Source organism: Rattus norvegicus, chromosome 8 (genome assembly GCF_021556685.1).
Source record: "Rattus norvegicus strain SHRSP/BbbUtx chromosome 8, alternate assembly SHRSP_T2T, whole genome shotgun sequence".
Classification (NCBI taxonomy): domain Eukaryota; kingdom Metazoa; phylum Chordata; class Mammalia; order Rodentia; family Muridae; genus Rattus; species Rattus norvegicus.
Genome location: NC_141541.1, coordinates 84,112,905 through 84,133,801, shown reverse-complemented (window position 1 = coordinate 84,133,801; position 20,897 = coordinate 84,112,905). Strand labels below are relative to the sequence as shown.

Below are 20,897 nucleotides of genomic sequence, written 5' to 3'. Positions count from 1 at the left end.
GATCCGGGTTGAAGACTGCACTTCTCTGTGGGAATAAGGACACGGGTTGAGACTGTGGTTAGGCTTGTGCTGGCTTAGGAAAGCAGTGGTTGTACATTGTCCATGACTTCACTAGCACTGAGTAGCTAGGTTTTCGGCTCCAGGCAAGTTTTCACTTCCGTCGAGCAGGCCTTAAGTCTGATTAGAGAGCTGTTGGCTATGATGTGTGCCACTGCTGCATCCATAGGGTAATCATGCCATGCTGGTCCCTGATGGAGTTCATAGGAGGCCTAGGTGGGTAGGACTGTCAGCCACTTGGACTTTGGATGCATGCTTCATTCAACTGGGGTTTACATTTGATCCTAACCGAAAGGACAAGGAGTGATTCAACTAGAGTTCAGATGTTTGTTTGTTTGTTTGTTTGTTTGTTTGTTTAATCCCAGGAGGAGGAATAGCAGTTATGAGTGCTTTGTCTCTTTATAACAGATCACTGAAAGCCAGGCACATACTCTAGAAGATGAAGTAGCAGAGGCTTTACAAAAATTGATTTCGAAAGAGGCCAACAATTATGAGGAGGCCCCGGAAAAACCCACAAGCAGGACCGAGAATCAGGATGGGAAAATACCGGAGAAAGTGGTATGTACATGTGTGTTAGGAATGTGTGCATGACATAGACGTGTGTGTGTGTGTGTGTGTGTGTGTGTGTGCTTTTGTATCTCTGTACAGTTAGTGCCTTGCCTGACGCCAGAGAATATTTGGAGAGTATAGCATATTTAGCATACTGGAAACATGTATCATGTTACAACTATTTATTCTGTGCCGGTGTGCTAGAACCAGTACTCCATAGTTTTTTTGGTATTCAATTTCCGTTAACAATGAACATTATCATATATTCTCAGTGCATGTTTATACATGCACAGATCACACACACACACACACACACACACACACACACACACACACACACTTACACACCCAGGAGTGGATAGACGGATCCGTCCTCTGCACAGCAGCCTCATACCATCACCACCCCCCTCTTATACTGTTCCTCTATTCTAGACTGTGTTCTTCTACCTGCCCCTTCCTCCTTTTTACTGGTTGAGAGGCCTGTCTATCACCTTTTATCTGAGCTAGCCATTTGTCTTAGTTAGGATTTTCTTGCTGTGAAGAGACACCATGACCATGGCAACTCTTATAAAGGAAAACATTTTAATTGGGGCTGTGTTACAGTTCAGAGGTTTAGTCAATTATCATCATGGAGGGACTCATAACTGAAGGAGCCAAGAGTTCTACATCTTGATCCACAGGCCTCAGAAGGAGACTGTGTGCCACACTGAGTGTGGCTTGAACATAGGAGACCTCGAAGTCCACCCTAACAGTTACACACTTCCTCCAGCAAAGCCACACCTTCCTCCAACAAGGCCATACCTACTCCAACCAGGGCACACCTCCTAATAGTGCCACTCCCTGGTGACCAAGCATTCAGACCTGTGACCCTATGGAACGCATTCCTATTCAAACCACCACACTTTCCATATTCATAAAAGAACAAAGGTACACTTCCTAATAGTGCCACTCCCTATGGACCAAGCATTTTGACCCACGAGGATGAGAGCCATTGCTATTCAAACCATCACACCATCATTATTTCCCGTTCCTGTATCCTCTCTGCATTTTCCTCTTGGAATCGACAAAGCTACTGTGATCTTTCTCCCCTTCTTCTGTTCTCTTTATAATTCTGAAGAAATAAACCATAGGAGGGTGTCAGATTCCTTGCCTTGCCAGAGTCCCCGGACCTGAAGCTCCCTCTTTATCACCTCCAGCATTCTTTCCAATACAGAATCAGGGTTTATAGAATACAGAACTTCTGTTGTTTGGTTTGGGTATTCTTGGAAAGTGGTTGTTTCTGTGGAAAAAACTGCCTCTGGCCTTCTAAATGCTAAAGTATAGGCATGAAACACCGCATGTATTATGGTAATGTTTGTGTGTATTTAGGTGTATGGGGGGTGGGTGTGTGGGTGTGTGATGTAGTCCGAGCTAGCCTTGAACTTTCTGCATACCCCAAGTTGTCTTTAAACTCTAAGTCAAATCCTTTTATCCCCACCTCCCAGGTTCCCGTGTGAATTAATTACAAATGTGAACCACCAGGGTCAGAAACTAAAATTAGCTCTAGATTTCTGAAATGAGACTAGAGACTCTCCCTCTCTCTTCTTGATAACTATTCTAGGAGCTGGCCCCTATTTAAATATCTTTTAACAATCCTACTTGCTCTTAATGCTTTCTTAGTTAAGGTTTCTTTTACTATGAGGGGACACCATGACCACAGTAACTCTTATAAAGCCAAACATTTAACTGGGGCTGGCTTATGGGTTCAGAGGTTCAGTCCATTATCACCATGACAACGTGCAGGCAGACACGGTGCTGGAGAGGTAGCTGAGACTTCTACGTCTGGATTGGTGGGTAGCAGGAAGAACAAGAGGTAGTGGGCCTGACTTGAGCATTTGAGACCTCAAAACCCACCCCCAGTGACACAGTTCCTCCAACAAGGCCTCCCCTCCTCCAACCAGGACACACCTCCTAATAAGCACCACTCCCCGGTAACTGAGCTTTCAAATCTATGTGCGGATGGGGCCATTCCGCTTCAAACCACCACACTTTCCATAGTCTTAAAAGAACAAGTGTACAGGTCTGAACTGAAACAGTTGCGATTTTCAAGACCCCTCACTGTTCATTCATTCATTTATAAGGTATCTGTATGCTTGGCTTGTTGTTCATGCCATCTAAACGCATCAATGCAAATTAAGCATTCTTTTAGAGTACCAAATGTTATGCTAAGAATGCCTGGCTCATTTGAGAAGACACAGGCTCTGCTCCCACAAAGGCCAAGCTCTAGTGGAAGATGTAAACTGCCTCCCAACAGTGGTCAATTTAAGGGCAACCGGATGAAGTGTTTTGAGAAAAGACCCCTGTTCTACACTTAGGCTGAAACAAGGCTTCCCTAAGGAAGCAATTTGAGCTGAGAACTAAATGCCAAATAGGATTAACTTGTAAACAGGAGAGGCCACATGTGTGGAGTATCCAGGTAACTAAAACAAGGACTTGTGGCTGGCACAGAAAGACAGAGTGATGTTATGAGACTAGGGAGTAGACACAGCCCAGACCACGCAGAGCCATATATAGAGTCTGACACGTACTGTAAAGGGACCATACTGAAGGATTTTGCCTTTACCCACTTCCTGTTGCTACAACAGATGAATACCTGGGACTGGGTAATTCATAAAGAAATGAAATGGGGGCAAGAAGGCTGACTCAGCAGTTAAGAACATTGACTTGGGGTTGGGGATTTAGCTCAGTGGTAGAGCGCTTGCCTAGGAAGCGCAAGGCCCTGGGTTCGGTCCCCAGCTCCGGAAAAAAAGAACCAAAAAAAAAAAAAAAAGAACATTGACTTCTCTTCCAGAAGATGCAGACTCGATTCCCAGCACCCATGTAGTGGCTCGCAACCTTCTGTAATTCCATTCTCAGGGGACCCAAGGTCCTCTTCTGACCTCCGCCTTCATCAGGCATGCACATGGTGCAGAGACATATGTGCAAACAAACACCCATACATGCACATGGTACAGAGACATATGTGCAAGCAAACCCCATACACGTGAAAATAAGTCTTTTTTAAGGGAAAAGAAATGTATTTAGCTCACAGGTTTGGAGGGTGGACATCTGAAAATGGGACGGCTTCTGGTAAGGCCATGTGTTGAGAAGGGAAAGTGAAGGGCAAGCAAGTGTGTTTGTAAGGGGGGAAGGGATGCCAGGCACCTTTTAACACCTTACACTGTCCCACACAATAGCTAGGCTGCTACAACTAGCCCGGTCTTGTCAACAGTCTTGTGTGGAAATGCAGCCAAGCAGAGCCACCAATACACCAAGCAGCACCCTTTCAGCGAGGCACTCTACTCAGGTAAAGCCAGATCCTTGACCACAGCTCAGAAAAGAATCTCGGGACAAACCACTGTGAGGCACAGCCAGCAAATGTATGAGCTGTCAAAACAGAAAGTTGTAGGAAAAAAGACAGCCCACATCGAAGGCATGGATGCAGGCTCCCTGAGAGGGACATGTATGTGTCCTTGCAATGGTGGTCTCTATGACTCTATGATCTTAAGTTAGATTACACAAAGAATCTTATTTTAATGTTTAAAAGGTAGGCAAGCTGGAGCCATAAGACAGCTCTGCAGAGAAAGACAGTTATTGCCAAGACTGGTGACCTAAATGGCCCACATGATAGAAGAGGCACCAAGTGGCTAAAGTTGTTTCTGATCTCCATCCAATGACTGGACACACACGCGCACATGCATGGGCACACACACACACACACACACAGACACAAGCAGTATAAGTTAGCCAGTTATCAAGCCAAAGAAATGTCTGATTTCGGGGTTGGGGATTTAGCTCAGTGGTAGAGCGCTTGCCTAGGAAGCGCAAGGCCCTGGGTTCGGTCCCCAGCTCCGGAAAAAAAGAAAAAAAAAAAAAAAAAGAAAGAAATGTCCGATTTCCATCTTCCTAACACTGGGATTACAAATGTGTGCCACTGGGCTCCACTTTTATTTTTAATGTGGGTTCAGGGCTCAAACTCGAGTCCTTATAACCATAAAGCAAACAGTTTACCATCCAGCTGCATCTCTGGCCTCATTGTAGGAGATTTTTAAGCAAAAGAGTTGTAAGATTGGATTTCTAGAAAGATACCTTGGCCCCCCGGATATAAAATCATGAATTGAGAAGAGATTTGAGATGTTTGGTATATCAGTGAGAAAGCAGGGGTGAAGCCTGCTTGAACTAACAAGGGTTACTGGAGAAAGAGGCGTACAAAAGGCCCTAAGATTTAAAAGTAGAGTAACGAGGCTGGCTGGATCGGATGTGGGAAAATAAAGGGGGAAAGGGTAAGAAAAGCTCCTAGATTTTTGTCTTATCTACCGAATGGCAAATGAGCTTTCCCCAACGTAGGAACAAAGATCAGGTTTAGGAAGGGGAAAAACCATTAAGCGTCATCCAGACACAAATGCTCCCTGGAAGTTCCAAGGTGTGAGTGCTCTGTTACTGGCGGATACTCTGAAAAGCTTCTTTTTTCTAATGACCTGGTCCATCCCACACACCCGAACCCTATACACTGTGTGAATCAAAACTCTGTCCTCTTCAATGAGAGACTCCCAAAGGGAAGACTCCTGATCGGGGACTTGGACAAAGCAGATCTGTAGAAATCCCCAGTGTAGTCTCTCCTGAGCCACACGAAGATACTTGACTTTCTCAAGGTGGCTTATGCAGAGAACCTGCAGAATCTCGTGAAGCAGGAAGAACTCTGAGACTTCACATTCAAGGTCATCAGAAAGGAGAGGAGTGAACTGGAATTGTTACTTCTAAACAATGTTTATTTTCTGTGTTATTGTCCCCTTACCGAAGACTCCAGTGGCAGCAACCCAAGATGGCTTTACTAACCGTGAAAATGATGACACAGTATCGAACACCTTGACCTTGTCCAACGGCTTGGAAAGGAGAACGAACCCCCACAGGGACGATGACTTTGAGGAGCTCCAGTATTTCCCCAACTTCTATGCACTACTGACAAGCATCGACTCAGGTAACCGCCACTTATGACCATGCAGAAGGGAAATGAGACAGTAAGTCTTGGAAGTGTGTAGGTAGCTTTCTTCCTGTTCACGGTTCCCAAGTGCAGTCGTCCATGACATACACTGTTGGCTGGGAAAAACATTTCACATCCTTTTTTTTTTTCTTCAGAAAAGTAGTGTACTAGTCATGGAAAGAGTAATCAGGAAATGTGGAGTTTCTGGAAATTTTAATTCATTAACAGACAGTTTGTTTATTTGTTCAATAAACAGTTATGGAATGTCTGCTGTGTACAGGGTACCCAAATCTCTCACATGCTGAGATGAGTCACCATTCCGCCCTGACACAGCCCAGCCTTCACTCTTCAGTATGGCTAGGTTTTTGCTATCATCCTCTTTTATTTTATTTAGTTATTCATTTATTTTGTGTGTGGGCATGCATACCACAGTGCACATGTGAAAGTTAGAGGACAATTTCCAGGAATTGGGTATTTTTCTGCCTGCTGCAAGGATCCTAGAGATGGGATGCAAGTCATTAGGCTTGGCAGCCAGTGCTCTTAGCAGCTATGCCATCTCTCTGGTCCTTCAGCTTTTTTAATGCTTTATTCTCAGCTTTAGTGGGGGTGTAATTGATACACACTCACACACTCATGCACACACACACACACACACACACACACACACATATACACACACCACCAAATCATATACAATATGCACATTGCATGGGTATTTTGGTGTTCATCTACACTGTGAAATGAACATCATTGCTAAGAGCTGTACGTCTATCACCCACATATGTAGTTGCCGTGGTCTGTTTATTAATTTTCTTTTTGTTATCGTAAGAATCTGCCTACTTAGCAAATTTCAAGTATGTAATCCAGTGGTGTCATCCATAGCTACCAGGCCACATAGTGTCCAGACTTATTTGCACTACAGAACAGAAATGATACTTTTGACCAGCATTTCCCAGTTTTACCCTCTCCACCCAGTCTTTTTTTTTTTTTAAGATTTTATTTATTTGTTAATTATATATAAGTACATTGTAGCTGTCTTCGGACATACCAGAAGAGGGCATCGGATCCCATTACAGATGGTTGTGAGCCACCATGTGGTTGCTGGGAATTGAACTCAGGACCTCTGGAAGAGCAGTCAGTACCCTTAACATCCGAGCCATCTCTCCAGCCCCTCTCCACCCAGTCTTAGACAATGCCATTCTATTCTCTACTTTTAGGACCTTGACTATTTTAAATTCCACATCCAGTTGTCTCTCCATAAGTGTAGAAGGTATGGCGGGACCTGCTTCAGATACCAAAATCCACACCTACTCAAGTCCTTTATATAAAATGATATGAGGACGGTGGCTGAAGCTCGGAGGTAGAATGCTTTCCTAGCATGTCCAAGAGCTTGGATTTGGTTACTTGTAACACACACACACACACACACACACAGAGAGAGAGAGAGAGAGAGAGAGAGAGAGAGAGAGAGAGAGAGAGAGAGAGAGAGAGATCTATAGCATTTTCATAAAATCATCACACACATCCTCATCTCTGAATTACCTACAATGCCTACCCCAGTGGAAGTGCTATGGAAAGAGCTGTTCTGTGCTGCTTGGAGAATTGTGACAAGAAAATGACTGTCTGTGCTCACTAAACTTTTCCTTCTTTCTTTTCTCCTTTAGTGTTTTTGATCCTCAGTCAGTTGAGTCCATGGGTGATGAAAGCTCAGGTTCAGAACTGGACTGAGAGAATGCACTATCTGTCTCTGTGTCTGGCTCGTTTTACCTAGTGTGTTTTCTAGGCACATTGTCAAAAGCAAAACAAACATCAAGAGGGAATTCTGCCAGTTGTATTAAATCTGTTTGGAATGCTTCCTCCATTTTCCTCTCTTAGTGGGAACCTTATTTGTCCTTCTCTGAATTATTCAGGACATTACTAGACATTTGCAGCTTGGATTGTTTTTTTCCAGTGAGTTCCAATGAGCATTGGAGGAAAGGAAGCCAGGAGCACACATACATTTGAGGAGATTGTTCGTTTCTAAACAATCCTACCACAATCTCATCAGTCAACTTCTGCAGGATTTGGTTCCTGTTTGTTTCTGGTTAATCTGCAAAGGATGGTGGTCTCCAGGTCCCCTGTAGCAATGCTGTTCAGGCAGATGCCCTGCACTGCCCAGTGTCTTTCCCTGTCCCCGTTACTGCCCTCGAGTGAGCAATTGTGTAAAAGTTTCTGGACCTTTAATCGGTCTCCTCCATAAAGTGGTCTTGGAATGAGCTTCCATTCCCAGAGAGTTCTCTTTGCCCTTCAGGTCCAGACAATGGCCAGATGGCTCTGGCCTCTCTGCATGAATCTGCCAGGCTGGGGGTGGGGGGTGGGGGGATCTGTTCTGCACCATTTTGTCCCACTGGTTGGCAAATGACCAGCTCAGAACCTCTGTCATTGTAGTGAGTCACTGCTGACAGTGACGAGATCGGCGTAGAGCGAAATATACACGCATGCCCTTGGTCTAGTACTGGGATGGCTAAAGTCACCTGTCAGGCGTGAGTCAGGCTCTCCCTAGCTCATCTTCCTCCCGACCTGTGAGTTTTACGGCATCTTAAAAATCCTGCTGTATAGAGCGTTCTTTAACTTGCTTATCTTTCAGCAGCTTGGCTTGTGTGTTTCATTGGCTGTTTTAAGACAGTGTCACCTATCCCAGGCTGACCTCAAACTCTACAGCCAAGGGTGACATTGAACTTCTAATCCTCCTGTCCCTGAGTCCCAGATGCTGGGATTGCAGGCATGTATCGTCACATCCGGTTTATTCAGTGCTGGGGCTTAAACCTCCGAACTTTGTACACACTAAGCGAGCACTGTTCCAGCTGAGCTAAAAGCCCAGCCCCAGATGCTATCTCTTTAATGTCTGCTTTATTACTACAATAGTTCAGATGTAATTAAAGCCCCATGGAAAAGTTAATGTGTACTCCTTTCTAAAAGCAGTGTTGTATAGCTATATACTACCCTATATTTCCAACCGTGTGTTATTTGGGGTTTTTTTTGGGGGGGGGAGGGTATTTCAGTTAAATGTATGTCAATTTAGTTATAAATGAATGGGGAGATATTTCTATACTTATGATGATATACTTCATAAATTGACAGTGAAAGATAAAACTATTTTCTACCAGTTGTCTTTAAATTATTTTTGTTCCTGTGGGAGCCAAAGAGATGTAAAAGACAGTTAAGAGCACTGACTGCTCTTCCAGAAGAGCCAAGTCCAATTTCCAGCATCCACATTGTGGCTCATAATCTTCTGTAACTCCAGTTCCAGGGGATCTGTCCCCCACTTCTGACCTCTGCAGGCAAATCACATAAAATAATATGAATAAAAAAAAATGTTTAATGAATTCCTTTTGCTCGTTTTCCATAGAAAAAGAAGCAAAAGAGAAAGAAACCCTGATCACCATCATGAAGACGTTGATTGACTTTGTGAAAATGATGGTGAAATACGGTACGATATCTCCAGAGGAAGGCGTTTCTTACCTTGGTGAGAACTCAGCTTTACTTCCACCACGGCTGTTTCCATTGTTCAAGCAAATTAAGGATCTGGCAATAATCACCTCACTAATTTGATGATTTATGCCAGAGCAGCCCAGATCTCCAGGGTAACAGAATTGCTTGGGTTGGTGATGCATACTAATAAAATTAATTAGACAGTCTCTACTTTTTCCTCTTAATAAATGCAGCTTGAAGAAAAGTCTCCCACATTTTTATATTAAATCTTACTAGTGCTTTGTAATAACCCCCAGGGAGCAATTTTATTACAATTTAACTCATTAATTTTTTTTAATTTGTGTTCAGAAATGTGGATTAAATCTTGATTTTTTTTCACCCTCTGAGTACTGTATGTGGCAAGCAGAAAGAGTACTAGACAGGCAGTCAGGATCCTCCCTCTGGGGGAGGATCTGCTGGGAAGGAAGGCCCCGCACCTTGCAAGGCTTCGCTTCTTACATCCATAAAATGAAGGATGAAGCAACTCTCAGGTTACCCCATCATTAAGGGAAGTCAAGGCAGGAACTAAAGACAGGAACCTGCAGGCAGCAGCTGATGCAGAGGCCATGGGGGAACACTGCTTGCTGGCTTGCCCCTTCTGGCTTTCTCAGTCTGCTTTCTTACAGAACCCAGTACCACTAACTCAGAGGTAGCACCATTCACCATGATCTGGGCACTTCCAGATCAAATGTTACTCAAGAAAATTACCATGAGTCTTGCCCACAGACTCACCCACAGCCCAGAGTGTCGGGACATCTTTGCAATTAAAGTTCCCTCTTCTAGATGACTCCAGCTTATGCCAAATTGACATAAAACAAGCCAGTGCACACATGGTGCACATATATACATAAAGACAAAATACCCATAAAATAAATAAATCTTAAAAATTAAAATATGGTTTCTCAGTTATGCATTGAGAGTGCTCAATTGTTTTGTTTTTTTAAAGGAGTTTTGTTTCCCTGAGTGCTTTTGACCACCCATGTGGTTTTGGCAAGATGACCTCAGAGCCTCTTACTCTGCTAGGGCAGAGAGAAACAAATAGATAAGGAAATGCCATTGGTCAGCTGGGTCTAGAATGATTCAACAGGACCCAAGGATTTTCTCATAAAAACAGTTCTTCCTGGTTTTATTTTGATTATAAAAAGGACATCTTGAAAAGAAAAGAAAAAAAAAAAGGACATCTTTCTTGTAAAAATCCATTTAAGGCAGAAAGAAAGAAAGAAAGAAAGAAAGAAAGAAAGAAAGAAAGAAAGAAAGAAAGAAAGAAAGAGAGAGAAAAGAAAAGTGAAGGAAAGTTAAAATCACTCCCGATACCAATCCCCTCATAACATTTTGATTTGCAATCTTCCATATGTCTTGTCTATGTAAGTATATATGGGTACACACCTATGTTCTTTACCTTCAAAGGAAGTGTGTTCATGTTAGAGTCGGTTCTGTCCAGCCAACTCTATTTCTCTAGTACAGTGGTTCTCAACCTTCCTAATGCTTTGACCCTTTAATACAGATCCTAATGTTATGGTGACCCCCCAACCATAAAATTATTTTCACTGCTACCTCCTAACTGCAATTTTGCTACTGCTATGAATCATAATGTCAACATCTATGTTTTCCAATGATCTGAAGCGACCTCTGTGAAAGGGCCATTTGATACCCAAAAATGGTCACAGACCACAAGTTGAGAACTTCTACTGCTATGGATCTTTCTCTAAATATCTGAAATGCAGGATATCTGATGTGTGACCCCCGAAGGGGTCTTGACCCACAGGTTGAGGACCACAGTTCTAACGGTATATCAGATGTTATTCAGGACAATGTCAACAGTGAGACTTGGGAACTCTGTGCTTTGACATTTTTCCTGTGGAACTATGTCAAGCTACTGCGAAGACTTCCATGTGAGCAGTTGTTCCTGAAGCTACCTGATGCTAAGTGTCTAACATGGGAACCACTAACCACAAGTTGCTACTTACATAAGAAGTCATTAAAGTTAAGTGCTTACTAAGCTAAGTCAGCTGGCCAGGCAGGCTCAGCCTGTAATCCCAGCACAAGGGAAGCTAGGGTAGGAGGCTTAAAAAGGAGTGGGAAGCCAGCCTTGGCTGCAGCCAAAGCTTCAGGTCAGCCTAGGGTAGAATGAGGCCCCTGCTTTAAAGGAAATTAAAAATAAAAATGAATGAATAAATAAAATCTAAGACAGGAGTTACAGTACACGCCTGTAATCACCACATATGGGAGTAAACATTTAACATCATTTCCCTGGAAATTAAAGCGAATGTCTTCTCTTCCCTCTAGAAAACTTGGATGAAACCATTGCTCTGCAGACCAAGAACAAGCTAGAAAAAAATACCACTGACAGCAAAAGCAAGCTTTTCCCAGGTAGGATTTACTGTGTGTGTGTGCGTGTGTGTGCGTGTGTGTGCGTGTGTGTGCGTGTGTGTGTGTGTGTGTGCGTGTGTGCGTGTGTGTGTGTGTGTGCGTGTGCGTGTGTGTGTGTGTGTGTTTCTGTCTGTGTCTGTGTGTGTTTTAAGCTGTTAAAACTATTTTCAGAGGTAAATAGTAGCCTTCAATAAACATTGATAAAACACTGCAGATTTCAAAACATTTCAAAATCTCAAGTTCAACCATAGGAATAACCACACATAACCTTGGCTATTTTATAGCCTGTCATGGCAGAGAAATCTCACCACCAAAAATACAAAAAAGTTCTTTCACTTAGGGGCTTCTTTGTTGTTTTCTCTGGTCTGGGAATTGAACACAGAGCCCCCAGTGTGGAAGGCTAACATTCTACCATACAGCCACTCCTCTAGCACTGTGCTAAAACTTAATGTGGGTATTTAACAAAGACTCTTGGAGGTGACTGACTGGTTACAAAACAGTGAGTCCTCCATAAGAGCCTACATCCTTGTCTTTTTCTTACCACTTCTGGAGGCCACCATCCCTGGCCACCTGACATTCCTCACTGCCCCCACCTCCCACCCCCAGCTCCTCAAGATGTTCTGTGCTCTCCACAATATGCCCCTTTTCTGCCTTTATCTTCCACACGAATCCCAGCTCTGCCCAGCAAACACCACAGCACTGAGCTGTGTGAGAACAAAAAGAGAAACAGTGGCAAGCTGTGGATTCTTGTGCTTTAGCTATTCTGTCCCCAGCACAAAAGTTACATACATGTTGGTGATATTATAATGAGCCCCTAAATGATGTTTCCGTGCAGGAGTTTTTTATTTAGTTTCTATGCTGGGGCTCAAAGGCAGCCCCTTCACGCTTGCTAGGCAGGTACTCTACCAGTTAGCTAAGTGGTTAGCCTCCAGTTTTTTAATAGTCATTGCGTGTGTGTGCGTGTGTGTGTGTGTGCGCGTGTGTGCGTGCGTGTGTGTGTGTGCGTGTGTGTGTGTGTGTGTGTGTGTGTGTGTGTGTAAACCAGAAGTCAGCATCAAGTGGCATCCTTATTGCTCTCCACCATTTTTTTTTCTTTTTGAGACACAATCTCCCTGAACCTGGAGCTCACAGATTGGCTACATTAACTGCTCAGCAAGTCCCTCAATCCTCCTGTCTTTGCCTCTTCAGTACTAGAAACTCAATAGGTCAGAGATGGCAACAAGAGGATTGGAAGTTCAAGGGCAGACTAGGCTCCAGGAAACCTTGTCTCAAAAATAACAAAACCGTTCTTTTTTTTTTTTTTTTTTTTTTTTGGTTCTTTTTTTCGGAGCTGGGGACCGAACCCAGGGCCTTGCGCTTCCTAGGCAAGCGCTCTACCACTGAGCTAAATCCCCAACCCCTAAATGTCTTTTTTTTTTTTTTTTTTTTTTGGTTCTTTTTTTTCCGGAGCTGGGGACCGAACCCAGGGCCTTGCGCTTCCTAGGTAAGCGCTCTACCACTGAGCTAAATCCCCAGTCCAACAAAACCGTTCTTACTTGTAACCAAGACCCACATAGCACACCCCAGTTGACTGACAGCACCAACAAAATTAGCATGAGTAAGGATGAGGGTGTGACTCAGTGGTAGAGCACTTGCCTAGCGCGCATGACACACTGGGTTTGCTCTCCAGCCTACCTCCGCTTCAGAAGGGGAGGGGGTGAGGGGAGGGAGGGAGGGAGGGAGGGATATAAAACAAATAGCTAGTTTTGATTATACATGCCAGCTCTTCTGGAAGCTGAGGCAGGAGGATTGCTTGAACCAGGAGTTCAAGGATAACAGTTAAAGCCCGTCTCTAATATAACAATAACAAAGCAAGACAAACAGTCGCTCTCTGATGGCAGTGTGGCTGAAGGAAGAATGGAGTGCTGGGGGTCTGGGCCCAGCTTCTTATTAACTGCGTGGGTGACCCTGAGAATCTCTTTCTTCCCGGGGCCTCGGTTTCCTTTTCCCGTGAGGTGAAGGTTGAATAACCGCTAAAATCACTCTCAGTCTAAAAAATATAGCACGACCTCAAATTATCTTTTCAACAAAGTTTGTTCTCGTTAAGAACTAAAGAAGGTATGGAATGGTGTTTTAACCGCGGTGCACTGTCTGATCACAGCTCCGCCAGAGAAGAGTCACGAAGAAACAGACAGTACCAAGGAGGAAGCCGCCAAGATGGAGAAGGAATACGGAAGCCTCAAAGACTCCACAAAAGACGATAACTCCAACCTCGGAGGAAAGACAGATGAAGCCAAAGGTCTGGATCTAATACCTCTGGAGTGGGCAATGGAGCTGGGGAAGCAGCAGAGGTTTTTAACACTCGAGTAAGGCGGTCCAAAATCAAGCCCCTCCCCCACAGCGCAATCTGTGCAGTTAAGATTAGCGGAGTGGGGAGATCCAACATCAAGTCCCCCACAGCACGATCTGGGTGGCTAAGATTAGCAGAGCGGGGCAATCCAACATCAAGCCCACACGGTACAGTCTGCGAGGTTAAGATTAGCATGCAGCACCTTTGCTGGGATAACTGTGTGTTTTAATAGTGTTGAGTCTTCTCCGAATGGCAACCTGGTTTCATTCTTCAGTGGTCAGCAGCTGCTGGACTTGGGGAGAGATATTCACAATTGAAAGAATATTCACAGTCATTTATGTTTTTATGTCTTTAATGTTCAGTTTATTATCCTAATTTATGGAGAAATGTCTGTTTTTGTTTGTAGGAAAAAGGACTTATTCACTTTACAATTCTACATTTTGATCCACAGTAACATTGACTGTTTTAGACTCTGTTTAGTCAATTGAGCTTGTTGTTTTGAGATAAGACAGTTTGGGTTGGTCTGGAACTCTTCTGTGTAAAACCCAGGCTGGCCTCAAACCCGTGGCAACCCTCCTTCCTCCTGCTCCCATGTATTACGATTACAAGCATGAGCAATGCTTTTTAAGTTGTTTAATAGTTCTCCAGATAATGGCAATACAGCTCACTCAGCCAGGTCGCTCGAGTGAATGGGATTAGCAAAGCCAAATCCTCACTCAAGCGGTGATGCAGTACTGGATATTTTACTCCTCAGGAGGAGTGGGAGTGGGTCAGTGCTCTCTCCTGAGGGAGGGGAGCTGGTACTCCGCTAAGTTGTCATCTAAAAACATGGCAGTGGACCTGTATGTAATATACTGGCTCTGTATGTAATGGCTGCCCATGGCAATGAGTAGATGGCCTTTGCTTTCTCTTGCTATGGTAAGATATGATTACTGGGCCCCTTATGCTCATGCCTCAGCTCTTTAACTTCCTTTTATATTTATTTACTTGTTTGTTTGTTTGTTTTAGTACATGTGCATGCACTCACACACACACTAACACCCATGCACAGGTTCATACATCACAGCACACATGGTCAGTCAGGGGATAGCGTTCTCTCCTCCCACCATGCGAGATCCAAGGATCAAACTCAGGTTGTCAGTCTTGGCAGCAAGCACCTTTGTCCTACTGAGCCATCTCATTGACCTTGTAGTGGTCAACATTTTTTCAAAATTTTCCAGACAGTCTCACTATGTAGCTTTTGACTAGCCTGAAGCTCACTGTGCAGACCAGGCCGGACTCAAATTCACAAAGATTCACCTGCCTCTGTCCCCCCAGTGCTGAGATTAAAGATATGTGCCACCATGCCAGGCTGTTAACATTGTCTATTTTTTTCCATTCAATGAGCAATGGTTTTATGGAGAGATGGGCACAGTGTGGGAGTAGGAACCCCTTATTTATTCCACCATTGTCTTTTAGCACCCCATCTTCACTTTCTACTAACAACAAAATGTTCTAGATCTACTCCAAATTTTCACAAGACTTGGAACCAGTTTCCTCAAGGAATTCTGTTTTTTCCCTTTCTTCTTTCCTTCCCTTTTCCTTCATGTGCAAAGGTCATATTCCCCAGGAGCACAGCAGCCACACAGTAAGTCCTTTAACCTGCCTAGGTAGCATGCTAAGTGTTGAGGATGTTGCTGGACAAGCATCCCCAGGCATGGGTGTAACATATCTCAGCTTCTCTCTTTTTAAAGAAAGCGCCGTGAAAATGGAGCATGAAGTGGGGGATGGCGCTGCTTACAGACAATGTGTTAGTCACCTTTCTCTCACTACAACACCACACCTGAGACTCGGAAGGAGAAAGGTTGATTTTGACTCACAGGTCGGCTCATCTGCTGCTCTCATTGCTTTGGGCCTGTGGTAGGTGACACATGGTAGGAGGGACACTGCCAAAGCAAAACCACTCACTTCAGTAGCCAGCAGGGAAAGGAGATCAAGGTGGAGACTGGAGCCCCACAATTTTTGGGGAGAGGGAGAGGGAGTTGGAAATGTTGGTGCATTCACCCTCCATAGGGTTGACAGTAATGCTCTCTCTTTCCAGTGTTTACTCTTTATATTAGCTCTCCTGTATCTCCTGAAGGTGGCTTACGTTAGCTCCCTACTCCACACACCCCTTGATCACATTACTCTATGACAAGAACGAATGAGTCTAATATAGTTAGAACACACCAAACTGAATGTAAGTTGAGCACCAACATTTCCAACTCCTTCCTCCCCCCAAAAAAAAATTGTCTTTAATTAATCCTCAAAGAAAAACAAGCATTCACTCGTTCTTACAGTTGATCATTTGCACCATTTTTCAAAGGGTAGTTTGCTTCTGTTATAAAACCCATTGAGGAACACCCATTGACTCTATGCAGAAAATCAGTGTACAGATGTGGTTGAAGGCAAGACTGACTGGATTTCTTTCTTTTCCTTTTCCTTTTTCTTTTCATTTTTCTTTCTATACTTAAAGGGAAGGTCTTTAACCCTGGCTGGCTTGAAACTCACTATGTAGCCCAGTCTGGATGTGAGTTTGTGGCAGTCCTCGTGACGTTCAGCCTTAGAATTAGGGGAAAAGACCTGAGCCACCGTGCCTGCCAGAGATAGTTCTCACCTTCCACATAGGCAAGCAAGAGCCATGGACATCACATACACATGCACATACATTCTTCAGGCGGGCAGCTGGAGCATAGGCTTCCTTCAGGAGAGAGTTAGAGACACGATGAATTGAACATAGAACAAGGTAATGGTCTGGCTAAAATCATTTAAGAAAATTATTGTAAGGAGGACACACTGGCAGGAACGTTCTCAGAGAGTCTCTTTTGGTCGTGCAGTATGAGGATGATGCCATGTAACCACAGTTAATATTTCTTAACTAGGCTAGCAGATGGCTGGACATGCGTGCAATATATGTGGGAATAATAGTAACAACAACAATAATGTCCTGAGGCTTATGTCACTTCACTTTGCAAAATATAGTTTGCATGTGTTTTGTTTCACAAAAATCTAAAATAGGGGCTGGAGAGCTGGCTCAGCGGCTAAGGGCCCATGCTCCTCTTGCAGAGGCCCCGAGTCTGATTCCCAACACCCACATCAGTGGCTCGGCACCGCCTGTAACTATAGTCCCAGAGAGTCTGGTGCCCTCTTCCAACCTCCTCAGGCACCAGCAAACATGGCATGTCACCACACAGACACACATAAACAAAAACTAAACCTTTAAATCAAATTTAAATCTTTAGCACAAAAAAATAACACTTTTTATTTATCAATGAATGAAAGATAATTCAATTTACTTCTGAATATAGTTTAGACTATTTAAACTATTGCTTCTACAGAGACTTTTTTTTTTTTTTTTACTTACTTCGGCCTTTTAAGACAGGGTTTCAGGTAGTCCAGACTGAACGTGAATCCACTAAGTAGCTGAAACTGGCCTTAAACACCTGATCCTCCTGCCTCAACCTCCCAAATGCTAAGAATACAGAATTGAGCCACCACACCTGGCACAGACTAAGAGTCTTTTTTTACATGATGATTTCTAATTGGTAAAGTTATTTGAATGGTGCAATAGTTATTTCTAAATTTAGGAATTTACTAATAGTGAAAAATGTATTCTAACTCTAACCATATCCAGAAACTTGCTTGATTTTCTCTAGAGACCGGGGGATGATCTTTGTAACATTCTGTTATGTAAGTGCTGCCTGGCTGCCAGTTGGACGTTCAGTTACTCACTTTTGATGTGTGAGTCACTGAAAATGTTCTTTTAATTAATTGATTGATTTTTTTATGGGTGTTTTTCATGTGTGTGTGTGTGTGTGTGTGTGTGTGTGTGTGTGTGTGTGTAGTGTAGTATAGTGCCCATGGAGGCCAGAAGAGGGCATCTGATTTCCAGGACTGGAGATTGTTGTCAACCACCGTCTGGGTGCTGGCAATGGAACCAGAGTCTTCTGAAAAGCGACCAGTGCTCTTAACCACTGAGCAGCCTCTCCAGCCTTCTGAAAATCTTTTCAAAACTCATCCAAGGGATGCAATGAGCGTTGTGACACCATAGGCTCATTCTGGGGCCATCACTTGTCATGTTGATGACTAGATGACATTATAATGGAAATGGTGACTTTGAGGTGACTTTCACTGCACATCTTCTCATTCCCTTCCCCTTTTTATTGAAGCCAGAAAAGTCAGTCTGTTGAATTCCTAAAGTTCCTGAGGATGTTCTTTCCTAAGCAGCCCAAGAACAGACCATTATAGGCCTCAGGTCCCAAGGCCTTCTGTTAGACAGTTCTAGACACAGTCTGGTCTTCTCTGAGCCAGCAAGTGAGATGGGAGCGCAAACAAACTTGGGAGGTTTATATCAACCTACATGGCTGAACATCAAAAGTGTCTCCTCCTTTGTAGAACCATAAACTGTCTTTCCAGAATTCACTCCTTAACAAACCAGAAAGCAGCATACAAGAAATGAATTGACTAACATAAGATCTTGTGAACAGAGAGTAGTAAAGCTCGGCCTTGAACCCATGACCCCTGACGCCTAATCCAGGGTCCAAATATCAGTGTTTGTTACCTCATCTTGTGGGCATGTAAAATACTGTGGAGAAATACTATTCTTTCTCCTTCTCCTGCTCTTTCCTCTTCTTTTTTCTTCCTCTTTACTCCTCCTCCTCCTCCCCATCCTCCTCCTCCTTCTCTTAAGACAATGTCTCACATATCTCTGGCTGGCCTCAAACTCCCTATGTAACTGAGAATGACCTTGAACTCCTGAGTGCTGGGATTATAGGCATCGTCACCATTTCAGTGTGTGTGGTGCTAGGGATCACCCCGGGTTTCTCACATGGCACGAACTCTACCAACAGAGTTTCATTCTCAAAGGAGTGATTTTTGTGCCCCTTCTTGGTGCTCACGCCAGTGGCTATATGTGTAACTCAAATTATAGTCATGTAATATCAACATGGTTTTAAGCATTACATAACAAAGTCTTTATAAACATTTGGGTTTTTTTCTTTTTTCTTTTTCTTTTTTTACATATTATTCATTTGATGGCAGGAACGCACACCACAGCAGGCACATAGAGGTCAAAGGATAACTTTCAGGAATCAGTTCTCTCCTTACACCATGAGGATCTGAGGAGATTGAACTCAAGTAGTTGGACTTGACAGCGAGTGCCTGTATTTGCTGGGCCATTTTGTATGTTGGGGGGGAGGGTTCTTTGCGTTGTTGTTTGTGTTGCTGTTGTAAATGTTCTTGAAGCTCTAATGTCTTTAAGATCTGCTATACTCAGTAGAGTAATCATGTGGGTTTCAGGACAGGAGGAGGTCAGGGTCGCATATTAGGGCCAACAAGGCCATGAATAAGAAGGGCTATTTCTCCCACAGCACTGAAGACCAGAACAGCCAGAGGTGCTGGCTGAGTCTTGACTCTGGCTCTCTTCCATCCACTTCAGCATGTGTTTTAAGGTTCATGTCGGATTACCTCAGCCATGAGCTATTTTTTTCCAAAGACTGATGAAATAAATTGAGAAAAAAAATAGCCCAGTGTTCCAAAGCGGACTCTCATGGGCTTTCAGTGAACACTGCATAAATAAAAGATTTACTTTTCCAGCTCAGAGAAGAGAAAATGTAAATAAAAGCCGGCTGTTCCTCTCCAAGAGCAGAGGACACCTGACTTCATTCCTGTTCAAACCCACATCCCAGGAAATGTGTGGCGGGCTCCTTAACTGATGGCACCAGCTGCCAGACTTCACCACTCATTAGAGCCACCTCAGGATTATTTATCAATAATCCTGAGGCTTCATTCCTCACCCCTGAGTATGCTAATTATCAGCATTTGTCAATGGACAGCAAGGCAAACCACCCAGGGGACTGTGTGGACATGTGTGAGGAAGCAAAAGTGTTGACGTCATTTTATTCTCTATCAGTGGAGGGCTGTCCTGTTATCATCTGTGAGTGAAGGGAGGCATGGGGGCTCAACGGTTAAGAGCTCTCCCTGCTCTTTCAGAATACCCAGAGGCCATTTCCAGCAAGGCAGTTCATAGCCATCATGTAACTCCAGTTCCATTGAATCCTACACCCTCCTCTGGCTTCCTCGGGCTTCCTCGGGCACCAGGCCCACAGTGCACTTGCGTACATGCAGAAAACCACTCAGTACACATAAAATGAGAATGAATCTGTAAGAGGGGGGCCCAGAGGTAAAGAATCATGCTGTGTGTGTGTGTATGTGTGTGTGTGTGTGTGTGTGTGTGTGTGTGTGTGTGTGTGTGTGTGTGTTTAAGTGGTGTATCACTAGGTAGTTCTGGCTGTCCTGGAACTCAAGGTATAGACCATCTGGCCTCAAATTCACAGAGATTTTCCCTGCCCCACCCAACCCCCCCCCCGCCCTACCCCTACCCTCTCCTCTACCTCCTTGTGCTGGAGTTAAAGTTGTGAGCTGCCAAGCCCATCTTCCCCTTTCCCCTCCACGGTCTTATATATGCCAGGCTGGCTTTGAACTCTCTAGGAAACTGAGGACGACCTTGAATTCCAGATCCTCCTGCCTCCACCTTCCAAATGCTAAGATTATAGGTATGGTCTGTCAAACCTGGCTTGTGTGGTGCTTCAGAGAGAACCTAGAGCTTTGTCCATGCTAGGCAAACACTCTATGAACTGAACTACATTCTCAGGCCCTCAAAATACCTTTAACCTTCCTAATCCAGTCTTTTATAGTAAGATCTGATGATTTTTTTAATTTCCTCTGAATCTGTAGTTATGTCTCCCTTTTCATTTCTGATTTTGTTAATTTGGACGCACTCTCTGTGTCCTCTCGTTAGTCTGGCTAAGGGTTTATCTATCTTGTTGATTTTCTCAAAGAACCAACTTTTGGTTCTGTTGATTCTTTCTATGGTCCTTTTTGTTTCTACTTGGTTGATTTCAGCTCTGAGTTTGATTATTTCCTGCCTTCTACTCCTCCTGGGTGTATTTGCTTCTTTTTGTTCTAGAGCTTTTAGGTGTGCTGTCAAGCTGCTGACATATGCTCTTTCCTGTTTCTTTCTGCAGGCACTCAGCGCTATGAGTTTTCCTCTTAGCACAGCTTTCA

The 20,897-nt window shown here is 43.8% G+C and overlaps 1 protein-coding gene across 1 annotated transcript in view; it reads left to right on the top strand.

Moving 5' to 3' along the window:
* The window catches only part of Scg3 (secretogranin III), a 42,541-nt gene that overhangs the window by 8,080 nt on the left and 13,564 nt on the right, over window positions 1-20,897 (top strand). Inside the window, 5 exon segments of the mRNA NM_053856.3 lie at window positions 466-615; window positions 5,425-5,602; window positions 8,994-9,110; window positions 11,402-11,485; window positions 13,626-13,763. Of these exon segments, the coding sequence (NP_446308.2) occupies window positions 466-615; window positions 5,425-5,602; window positions 8,994-9,110; window positions 11,402-11,485; window positions 13,626-13,763 (667 nt within the window).